This window comes from Peromyscus leucopus, chromosome 14 (assembly GCF_004664715.2).
Source record: "Peromyscus leucopus breed LL Stock chromosome 14, UCI_PerLeu_2.1, whole genome shotgun sequence".
Lineage (NCBI taxonomy): Eukaryota > Metazoa > Chordata > Mammalia > Rodentia > Cricetidae > Peromyscus > Peromyscus leucopus.
Window position 1 is genome coordinate 82010894 of NC_051075.1, and position 12839 is coordinate 82023732.

Here is a 12839-nt window from a genome sequence, read left to right on the forward strand (position 1 = left end):
CTGATCATATGCTGTTATGTGTTTTAGACATTCCTGTATTTACCACCACAGACTCAAGTAATTTGCATATTCATGATTAGAGTACTTCTTATATAAGTACCTAGTCCTACTAGAAGAGGAGGTAGAGGACTCCTGGGTTGGGAAGCATGATGCAGAGGAATAAGTCTGAATCCTCTCTCAGGAAATGCATAACACGATCTTTCCATGAGCCCTGTGCAGATGCTGAGGTTGTATCATCAGGACCTGAGGTCTCAGTAGATTTCAGGCCTGAGACATTTGCTTCACTTTGTAACCTGGTTGTCAGATTTATTTAGAAAAGGTGGTTGTGATGATGATGATGAGAATGATGATGATAATGAAGATGATGATGATGATGACAGTGATGGGAAATTTAAAACCTGCAAATTTGAAATTTACAGACTCCTCTCAGATATATGCAATTAATATTTGCCTTACCAAAAGATTATAAACTAAGAAGCTCACTCAAATGACCAAAAGTAAACATACTTCAGAAATAGATGAAAAGCAATGATGATTGCAAGGACACAATAACTCAATTATGGAAATAAACTATGTGTCTGTCAACAGAGGATTTCATCATGAAGACATGTTTATATAAACAACACAACAGAAGTTTTTCATCTGCAAGGAATAGAGAACTTACATCAGTTATAGAATATTGGATGCAACTAGAGATAAATGTATTAATTAAGAACACCCCAGAAACACAGACAATACATGAGACTATCATTAGTAGTTTTTAGATATCCCATACTTACATACAGCTATGAATGCTAATATATAATCATGTATTTGTGAAATTGTTTAGTAAAATAAAGGTAAAGGAAGAGCAAAAGACAATAAGGAGAGAGATGGGGAGAAATATACAAAGTGTACAAAATACACATGTCTGAAAATTCTAAACCTATATAAAATTGTAATTTTTATCTTTCATAATTTATATTCTTTGAAAATTTAATCCATGTATAAAATGTAGTATGATCATATCTACATCACTATGTCCTATTGGTTCCCCTTGGGACCTTCCAATAAGTCTCTATCCCAACTTCATGATCTCTTTTGTTTCATAAACTAATTACACAGTGAGCCCAATCAATGCTATGTGTATACACATAGGTGGGGTCATTCACTACTACATAAGAAACCTCCAGAAACCTTCCAGAGAAAATTGATTATATTTTCCTCATCCATCATCACATGCCAATAGATCCTCAGCTTGGTGTGTGTCCTCAGGAGTTTCTCTCCATCCATATAATAGTTTTAAAAATTGTTATACTATCTTTAGTGGTGAGAACAGGGTACATATGTACCAAGGTGTATGTGTGATCCTCAGAGGACAACTTATGGAATTCAATTCTTGTGTCCTATTACATGGATCCAAGCAATCAAACTGATATGGCTAATCTTGGCACTAGACACCTTTACCTGCTTAGGTACTTCACAGGCTCTCACAAACCAAAATGAAGTCAATGGTATTTTTATAGATGTTTTCTCTCATATCACATTATTGTGCACTTTTTGTTTCACTTTCTTTTGCCTGTATATCATGGTCAGAGTTGTACTTTTTAGGATTTTGTATATGCTTGTGTGTGAGAGTATTTATTGTTTTATTTTTGTTTGGTATTATTCGCTTTTTAAATTTCTTTTTTTTTGTATTTGATTTTTTCTTTCCTACAAAGAGAAAGACAGGGTGTGGAGTTGGGTAGGGGAGGACATAGGAAAGATCTAGGAGGAGTAGGGGGAGGAGCATCAGTGATCAAAAAACACTGTATGAAATTTTTCCACAAAAAAAAATATAAAAAGTAAATGAAAACTGAATAACATAAACAAGAAAATATAAACCTGGGAAGTGGTTAACCAAGAATCTTTACTGTGTTTGAGCATGGAAACATCACATGTCAATCATAGCAGATGCAGGTCAGCTAGTAGACCCAAGAAAAGAAACCATGGAGTTTACAGAGCCCCCTCTGCACACATTCCATCTCTCTACTGGGGATTCTGAACTCTATTGTGACCCCTGCTGGTCATGAGCTCCCCTGCAGGTTGGTTTGTCATGGCTTACAAATGAAGTTGCACTGTCTCCCTGGAGCTGTAACACAACCCTTCAACATCAGTGCTCACAGAGCTCAGCTACAGGGAGAAACGACTCTTGTTTATCTGGAGGTGCTGACTGGATATTTCAGAGATTGATGTTAAGATGTTTCTATACTATCATCAATGCCCCTTACCTTACTTCAGTCCTTAACCACAAGTTTTGAGCAAGTCTTCGGGTTGCTCTTCCCTGTCCTCTCAGGCCCAAGGCGGCTTCTTGCTCCTCCAGACACATTTGCTCCTTTCTGACACACCTCAATTGTGTGCTGACACTGTGCCTTGCACAGCAATAGACGGCAGAGTTCTCAGATGACAGGTGTTGTGCTCCAAGGACTCTGTGTCGGAGACGGTGTCTGCGTCCAGTCTGGCTCTGCCTGAATCTTCTGTCCATGGTGTGTTCTGCCAGTGCTTGGGAGTGTGTTTCCAATCCATTCAAGCCCATGTCCATGCTCCTGCCTCAGCCAATTCATATAGGATCTGAAGGAGCTATCAGGGTCAAAATCCTTGCAGGACACCTGCGCTGAAGCTCTAGGAGTTCTCAGTTCAAACCTAGACTGTCACAGCTAAACCTGAGAGTGGACATCTGTGGCGAGAACTCCATTGTCACTTTAGTCTGTCTGTCTGTCTGTCTGTCTGTCTGTCTCTCTCTCTCTCTCTCTCTCTCTCTCTCTCTCTCTCTCTCTCACACACACACACACACACACACACACACACACCTTGACTATAGATCCATTTACCTGTGGCTACTGCTGAAAGGTAGAGGACAATCCATTTGCAGTGCATGTTGAGAAACTGTGTGCTCAGGGACTGTGGACAGAGGCTGCTCCTGTGGTGCTGTAGGGTGTGTGGAGATCGCACATCTCACTTACATATTTTTGAGGTAGTGTAATGCTTAGATCAAGATCTGATCCAGCTTGAGACAGAGCAGGTAGAGTTCTTCTGGATACCTTCCATACCATGAATTCTGGTCAGTCTGGGTGAAAATTCTAACTAGAGACCAGCTCAACTTCTTCATATTCAGTGAAATAGGTAAGTGTTGTCTTCTGCAGTGGGGAGTATTATGAAAGGATAGGGAGTTGAGGGGATCTGGGAGAAGATGGGAGGAGAACTGTCAGACTACATTGCATAAAAGTTTTATTTTCAATAATAGTAGTACCTCCTAAGAACATGACACTCTATACTGACTGGGGGTGAGACTCAGAATGATGAGCCTTGGAATTGCCTCTCCATGAGAAAAGATTGTCAGGTCCTAGCTTTCCAAATGAGGAATTCATTCTACTGTGAGATAAACTGTCTTCTTGGTGACTTAAGAAAGCCTTCAAATTGTGTCATTTCTGTTTCTGTTGCATTCGCAGGAGACTGACATAGATTTAAGAAGCTGCTGCAGTGATCTCTGTCACATCCTTCAAGGCCATGCTTCTAACTGACCTCAGACATGGTTTCCTGGCCTTGTATGTGGTTAATAGATAGGAATAAACTCTAGGGAGAGCCAGGAAACACCTTTGCTGGACCCTGTTTGCACCTGTTCCCCATACTCTGCACAAGACATTTATTTTGTTTTCTTCATTTTTGCTGTCTCATAGCAATAAGTATTTGGCAACACTATTGATTATATGAATTTGATATCATGTGTAAATCATAACATAAAATAGCAGGTTGTGAACCTCTGTGTTTACCTTGATGGAACATGGTCTCCATTTGATTAATTTCACTCCCATGGAGTAGTTACTCTTACAGTGTCTCAAAAGTAACTTATAAGTAAGAAAAGCCAAACTACCAATTCTGTGTTGTTGTGACACATCAGGGCAACCACAAGATGGAATTCTGTGGAGGATGGAAGCTTTGGCTCTCTTTGAGAAATCCAGCCTATCCCTATGGAAGTCACCCTGTGAAACTTGTGTTGGTCCAGTCAGTACTAATCTAACAAAAACTCAACATGCATACCATGTATCATGAATCTTAAAAGGTTTTATTAATAAAAAAAAAAACCCCAGAGCCAGATATTGGAGTGAACACTGAAAGATCAGAGAGACAAAACAAGCCATGTTCCCACCTCACCTTGTCAATTCCTCAGCTAATCTTGTTTCCTCAGACTGAAAGCCTCTGAATCCTCATCCAAATGGAACTCAGCTGAACTGATGCTAAAAGCTAAAAGCTTAAAAAGGTTCTAGTCCCTGGTCCTCACACCTTATATACTTTTTTGGCTTCTGGCCATCACTTCCTGGGATTAAAGGTGTGTGTCACCATGCCTGGCTATTTCTAGTGTGGCCTTGAACTCACAGAGATCCAGACAGATGTCTGCCTCTGGAATGCTAGGATTAAAGATGTGTACTACCACTGCTTAAACCTATGTTTAATATAGTGGCTGTTCTGTTCTCTGTGCCCCAGATAAGTTTATTGGGGTGCACAATATACAAACCCCATCACCACTCTCAGTCTTTCTGTTAATAGTTCCCCGATTTCACAGAGAGCAGCATTTCTCTTTCTTTCTATCATAACTCTATGGTTCATATTTGAAGGCCCTGATGATGTTAACATCTTGTACATTGCACAGAGGGCGTCTGGAAGACATTGGACATCAGGGGATAAGGAATTTCTCCCCACAATACATGGTGAGGAGACTTTTCCTGGATGTCATGTGACCTGCTGGAAAAGGCCCAGAGGGTAAGGAAGGATAATGCTGAACTCTGGGAATAAATTAAAGGAGGAAAATAAATGTACCGTCAGGAAAATAGACACCCCAATCGGCTCTCAGCCTGAGTATGCTCACAAGTGTGAGAAGAGCCAGGACAAACTGGAAACAAATTAGATTTTCTACTTACTGGGTATTGTTTACACAACTTTTTTACTTTGATCTAAGTGAAAGTAAGTTTAAACAACAGAACCCCACTGTGTGGGGGGAAAGTTTCAAATTGCAACCATTCTATCAATGGCAGAGTCATTTCTGCTCCTAAAAGTGACGTTATGCCTTTGTAGAGACTGAAAATGTGTTTTCCTAATTAAAAACAAAAACATACTGGTAAACATAGACAGAAAAGTTAGGACTCAGACATGTCAAGGTTATAACAGAGCCAAAAATCAAGAGAGGTCCTAAGTGCTCTGCTGTATCTAAGAACAGAGAAAGTGTATATTTGTTTTTTTTTTCTGGTGTGTGTGTGTGTGTGTGTGTGTGTGTGTGTGTGTGTGTGTGTGTGTGTATGTGTGTATGTGTGTGTTGGGATGTGTCCTGAGCCACACAGTGATGTCTCATCACTGTGTCTTACTGTAATACAAAGCTGTCACCTGTGCAGTCAAAGATACAAATCTCAGGGATAACTGGTCCTTAGCTGTATTTCTGGAAGTGGAGATTAGCCTGAGAAAGGATTTTTTTTCTGACTCCACCATAACTTCATTTCCCAACAGCATATCCCCTTTTTTCTAATGCTTGGAAAACCCAATGCCAGTAGGTACCAGCTTGTGATAGACTAGTCAGAGATAGCTCAGATGAAGACAGACCCTGTGATGGAATCACAAGGCTAGGTCCAGATACCTGTATCCCTTGACAGTCACCACACTGGAAACTATTCAAGAACCTATGGGCAACAGTGAGGAACCCTGACCTTGGGAAGCTGAAAAAGAAAGAAAAGCAGACCCTGTAGTATTATTGTCTTAGATAGGGTTTTTATAGTTGTGAAGACACAAGATGACCACAGAAACTCTAATAAAGAAAAACATTTCATTGGGGCTAGCTTGTAGTTTCAGAGGTTAATCTGTTGTCATCATCATGTAGAAATGGTACTAGAGAAGGATCAGAGAGTTCTATATCTTGATCTATAGGCAACAGGAAGTGAACTGTGACACTGGGCATATCTTGAACATAGGAGACCTCAAAGTCCATGCCCACAGTGACACACTTCCTCCAAGAAGGCCACACAAACAAAAACACCTCCTAGTAGGGCCACTTCCTTTGGGGACCATTTTCTTTCAAAACTTCACTATTATCTTCTAGTCCAAACCTTCCCATCTTCAGGTGCCTCAGCCCTGGGTGGGCAGAGACTGGAGCACTCCCCTCCACTGAGGAGGCAAATTTTCCCCTGGAGATTAGAAGAATGTTTGAGTTTTGAGACCTCTGCATTTACAAGTAGAGATGACAGAGAACAGGTTCTCCTGGGTTTTCCATGAGGTCTGCTAGGAATTTCTTCTTAATCTCATAAAGTGTAAGTCTGTAATAGGATATCATTTGCCCTATGATACATAAAATACCTTGTTTAGTAAGAAATAATGCTACTGATAACCAGATAACCAAATGAAAGATTGAAAAGATCATTTCTACAGGACACAATAAGGTTATGTTGTTAATTAAAAGCAAACAAGAAAATGAAATTTATGTTTCTTCCTTGAATTCCCACTACAAAGTACTTCGAGTATATTTTTTAGAGAATACTGTGATTTACATAGCACCCCTAGGTGGTGACTATGTAAAATTAGCTCGCATCAGCTTGGTATCAAGTGAAATGAAGTTTTTGCTTATTCTGGGAAGAAGGCAAAGTAAAATATGTGATTTAAAAAAATTTTCCAGGGCCTATCTCAGGACCAGTGACTCACTTTTTGAACTTTCAGACATTTAGGACCCTCTCTGGGGATCTCTACCATATTCAGTATAGGGTGTCTGGGTACATTAAAATTGACCTGTCCAACAGGTAGAGGAGCATTCCTTGTATCGAGGTCTTAGAGCTGCTTGACAGATGCCTCCCCAGGTCATTGGAGAGTCCCATTCAACACAGAGGCCTGAAGTGGAAGGTTCCTCTGGTCCACCCCTACTCTCCAGTTGGAGGAAGACAGCAGGAAGACAGGTGATTTTTATAAAATCACTAATCGTTCAAATAGTATTTTAAATGCCACATGTGTTTGCATTATCTTTGGCCTGGGGATTCATGCCTGCCACAGTGTATTCCCCATATGGGTGCATACATATTAAGCAGGTGACATTGATATTTGTCATGGGGGGAATGTCTACATGAGCATAAAATGTTGTTGTTCTGAGCTAAAGAGTGTTCTTATTGAATCAAACCCTTGAGATTACCAGGTACCACAGGTCTCCATGATGGTTGTTATTCACACTTTAACCAAAACCCCATGCTCTATAGAAAATGTGACCACTAGCTACCCAATGGACTGTGCATGATAATGCTGTATCAGTTTAGGACCACATTCTGTAAAGACTTTAGACTGTAGGTTGGAGTTCTGAGACTGGGACGGCAGTAATATGAGACTAGAGAGTACTGCATAATGCGTAATTTTATAACTATTGACAATTAACATGTACATACATTGTGTCAATCAAAGAGTTCTGTGAAAAAATGTTTTAATAGTACATTTAACCAGCTAATAGAAACTCTACTTTTGTGGTAATACATTATGATAAAAATACCCCTTACATTCCAAGAGACAGAAACTTTTGCTAGACCACACATCCAGAGTGAACAATACACTTTGAAATTCTTCAAACTGTGAGCACAATATATACTCAGTCTGTTTAAACTGTCTTTAAGAGAATATTGTAACACTCAACTTTACTTGCCTAAATTTCCCATATAATCAGACCTTACAAAATAAGATAACGCATAGGTATAACCTGATTTTTTGTGCTCTTCCATGCTCCTAACTGAAGACTAATGCACATGTGTTTTAATGCATGTTATAATAACCATTTTCTGAAAACATACATTACAGGCTTCAATAAATTTTATAAAATGAGTATCCAGAATTGCTGAATACTATGTATAGATTTTGATTGATTTTTTAAAAGATGATTGTGGTACTGTTTATTATTTGAGCCAGCTGGAAAAAGTTACTAAGCCTTAGCAAAACTCTTGTTAAAGATTTCTGTCAAATATCCATTTTTCTTTTTCCATGTGATACATTCTGTGCTGATCAATAAATATACAGGAAAAAATCTTTGTTAAAGACAAAGAGAGAAGTACAGACTGAGAGACAGAGAAAGAGACACATACACAGAGAAACAGAGACACAGAGAGAGACAGAGTCACAGGGAGACAGCTAGAGAGGTGCAGAACAGGATATGGAGATAGATACAGAGATTCAGAAGCTACAACACAGACATCAGAAGACAACACAGGCAATATCAAGTAGTGAATTTATATTTGAGCTTACTCTTGGTTAAATGACTTCAACGGAAATGCTTTGATTTCTTTCTCTAATGTGATGTAGAAACGTAGTTGATGAAACCAAGTTTATTATAAATGTGTCCAAACCAACTACAAAACTTACATAAATGAATTAAAGTCGAAGCATGATTAAAATAAACTCATCAACTATTGACTGTTACTAAGAAACATCCATGGGGTCACAACCGTGAGACTCATTCAGAATCTTGAGGAAAATGGTGACAAGTTGAGCTGCTCTATGAGACAGTTATATTAAAACATTCAATCTGGTGGAACCAGCTTAGGCTAGTTTGTTAGTCTCACCAAAGATAGGAAGTCTCAGAAAATAATGTCTTCTTACTAAAAGTCTTACATCTTTTCTTCATATGTCCCTTCAGGATGTAAATATATTAATAGAACCTTACCCACAAAAGGCCTTGAAGTGTTTCTAGGCAGGACAATTACTGACTGTGTTTCTAGTCATTAGAGAAGTATGAAGAATCCTGCCCATGAACCAATCCTCCATTCTCCATATAGAAGGATTTCAGAAATAATGTTACAGAAAATGGGGTTGAGAGGCATTTCCCTACAGGAATAATAGACATTTTCACAAGTATGTATGAAATAATTCCCTTATCCTGACAAGCCCTTATGAAAACAATACTTACCACCCCTCAGTTTAGCCTGTGTCTTCAGTAATGGATGGATGAATGCCTGTCCACTGCTGCTCATAACCAAAGGCAGGGACCACTATAAACATGACTTATCATCAAATTATCATGAAAGGAAACTTCCAAATAGTGGCACAACTGTGTGCCAGCCCTCAACTGGTTAACAGTCAAAGCAGCCACAGTGCTTTAATGGCTTGGAATAAAGTTGCTGATATTAATACTCCCACAGGCATATTTCCCACTGTACGCAGAAATATATAGAGCCATTTATGACTTTGTCCATCATCTGCAACAAGCTACAGAGCAGCAGGCAGATAGTAAAGAAGCTGCTTCTACCTTGTCTCTTCTGTGTGCTTATTAAAATGCAAATTTAAACTGTAAAAAGCTTCATTCTATAGTTGCTAATACCTTTCATAATATTGCTGATTTGATAAAAGCACACCAAAATGATTGCCCAAAGGAGCTCACAATCTGGCTGTGTTATTATGGCCTCATGTGTGTTTCACATACTGAGGGCATAGGCCATTTACAGAAATAATATAAACAAATACTTGCTAATCATCCTCAGTATAGTAAACCTCTCTCTAAAACAGGATGTTAGATGCATTTTCACTGGTCCAGTCTATGTCAGTCTAGAAGTGGTGACAAAGAGAATTCAATTTCAGGAAACAGGGGAATGAGCACCCAGGGCTGCTGATGACAGGATCACGTCTCTACACTCCCCAGCTTGGAATCCACTGCTCTTTCCCCAGTGCTGTGTGAGCAGGAGCCCAGCTTGTTGTCAAAGTAGCAGACTCTCCACCCTGGGAACTCCACAATGTGACACTCAGCTCTGTTTCTAATCCTAAAACAATAAATGATTTGATTAATACTTCCAAAAGCAATTCATGATCAGATGTATCACTAACTAAAGATGTTAAATTAGATTTCATAGACAAGGTTAAAGCACCTACTCCGAAATCTATGGGGACCCCTTCCAACAAACTGCCTGTGCTCGTTTTAGGGAAACCAAATTGGACTGTGGAAGTTGCTTTGTTTTTGTACATGCTGTTATGTCTTTTACTGGCCTGTGTCATATTATAGCTTATTCCCAGCTACTCCAGCAATAGTTCCAGTCCCTTAGATTTAAGAAGTATTATATCATAATGTATTGCTACAATTTTTCTTATTTTAGTTTCTTAAAAATGAATCATGTCAATGGAGGTGGTCACTATTAAACAACTGGTCAAGGCATGGTATAATCTAGGGGCATACTGAATCAACATCAATCTATTCCCAGGAGTCCTTTTGAAAGGTTGACAAAGACCCTGGAAGACTGTGAAATGACAGACAAAGAACACTGAGAATGATTATTTCTGAGCAAGTCCCCAGGCTAATATTCTCTGTCATTTCAGTCCCAGCTTAGCTTCCTGCTCCTCCAGGGTTTATTACACACTCAGGATGTGGTTGCAACACTGTCTCTTGCACAGTAATAGACTGCAGAGTCCTCAGATGTCAGGCTCCTGAGCTCCATGTAGGCTGTGCTGGAGGATGTGTCTGCAGTCAGTTTGGCCTTGCCCTGGAATTTCTGATTGTAGCCAGTACTACTACTTCCAGGAACAATGTATCCAATCCACTCCAGGCCCTGTCCAGGCCTCTGCCTCACCCAGTGCATAGCATAGTCAGTGCAGGTGTAGCCTGAAGCCTTGCAGGACAACTTCACTGTGGACCCAGGTTTCCCCAGATCAGCCCCAGACTGCTGCAGCTGGACCTGGCAGTGGACACCTGTGGAGAGAAAGGAAGCGTGGATGTCATTGTCACCTCAGTCCCTGTTCCTTCTTCAGGTTTGGAACTGGAAAGCCCCTTACCTGTAGTTACTGTCAGGATAAGAGAATGATCCAGCTCCATCCCATGGTGAGGACCTGTGTGCTCAGTGACTGTGGACAGGACACTGATCATATGTTGTTCTGGGGTGTGGACTTCCTTGTATTTACCACCACAGACTCAAGTATTTTGCATATTCATGAGCAGGCTACTTCTTAGATAAGTACCTAGTCCAACTGGAGAAGAAAGTGGTAGAGAATAACTGGGTCAGGCAGTAGGATGTTGAATGCTAATTCTATTCCTCTCTGAGGAAATATATAACATGTTCCTTCCCTTAGCCCTGTAGAGATGCTGAGAATGCAACATCAGGACCTGTGCTTTCAGTAGATTTCAGGCCTGAGAAAGTTGCTACACTTTATGATAAGGATGTCAGATTGATGTACAGATGGTGGTTGTGATAATGATAATGATGGGAAATTTAAATCTTGCTAAGTTACGAGAATTTCCATGCTCCTTTCAGATATATGCAATTAATATTTGCCTTTCCAACAAATTATACACTAAAAAAACTCATCCAAATGTCCAAAATAAATATACTTCAGACAAATTTGCACAATAATTATTATTGTATCAACATCACAATAACTAAATTAGGGAAATAAACTATGTACTGTCAACAGAAGATTTCATTAAGAAGACATGTTTATATAAATAAAATTATAGGAGTTTTTCCATCTGTAAGAAATATGGAAATTATATCAGTTATAAAATATTGGATGCAACTAGAGATAAATGATTAATACCATCTCAGAAATACAGACTTTAAATGAGACTCTTATTAGTAGTTCTTAGATATTAACTATGTACATACAACTATGAATACAAATATATGATGATGTATAAGTGAAATTGTCTAGTAGAATAAAGGTAAAGTAGGAGAAAAAGGAAAATGAAGAGCAGATACTATGGGGATTAATACACACTATTCAAAATACATATGCATGAAAATTCTAAACATATGTAAAATTGTTATTTTTACATTTAATAATTTGTATTTCTTGACGTTTTAATCCATGTATAAAATATATTATGATCTTATCTACATCCATTTGCCCGCATATGTTCCTCTTGGAACCTTCCAATAAGTCTCTCTCCCAAGTTCCTGACCTCTTTGTTTCATTAACTAATAACACAATGAGTTCAGTCAATGCTATCTATATACACATAGTTGGGGTCATAGGAAACTTGTAGTAATCTTCCAAAGAAGATTCATTATATTTTCCTCATCCACCATCAAATGCCATAGATCCTCAGCTTGGTATGGGTCCTCAGGAGTTTATCTCCAACAATGTTATAGTTTTAAAAATTGTTATGCTATCTTTAGTGGTGAGAATAGTGAAGGAGAGGACATAGGAAAAATCTGGGAGTCCCCTCCACACCAACCTCATCTCTCTACTGGGGATTCTTGTCTCTATTGTGCCACCTGCTGGTTCTGAGCTTCCCTGCAGGTTGGTTTGTCATGGCTTACACTGAAGGTACACTGTCTTTTTTTTTAATTTTTTAAATTCATTTTATGTACCAACCTGTTGGGAACCAAAATATGGATGACTGCACCTTGACCTTTCTTGCCTGGATGATCTGGCATGACTATACCCGTGATAAACGTCATTAACTTACAAAAACACTCGTTCCCAAAAAAAGCACAAAAAGTACTTTCAGAATAACTTCCTGAAGCATGTCGGTTGCACAAGCTTTGGACCAAAAAGACCTCACCCTGATCCTATTCTTCAGAAATTTTCCATCACCCCCCTTCCCCTATTCACTTCTCCTATCCCCCAGTATATATAAGCCTGCCTTCCCTTGCAATAAACAAGACCTTGACGCGACTCAGACTGACTCTGTTTTTCTTTATGTACCTGGTCTCCTTTCTCTCTCGCCCCCATTGGTCTTTCAGGAGGTGCCTCCTCGGGTCTCACCTAATAACCTGGCCTACTGGATGGGACAAGTGGCGCCCAACATGGGGCTCGAGGCACGGTGACCTACCGGACAACAGATAATAATGGAGTTCCGGATCACAAAGGGTAAAGACACCCGGACCGCATCATTC

The 12839-nt window shown here is 39.4% G+C and overlaps 1 gene segment (V, D, J or C); it reads right to left on the minus strand.

Annotated features, from left to right (window-relative positions):
- Positions 1–10330: 10330 nt before the first annotated feature.
- On the minus strand, positions 10331–10950 carry LOC119089033. The segment is given in 2 exon segments: positions 10331–10713; positions 10796–10950. Coding segments are annotated over 2 exon segments (375 nt in total).
- Positions 10951–12839: the final 1889 nt, after the last annotated feature.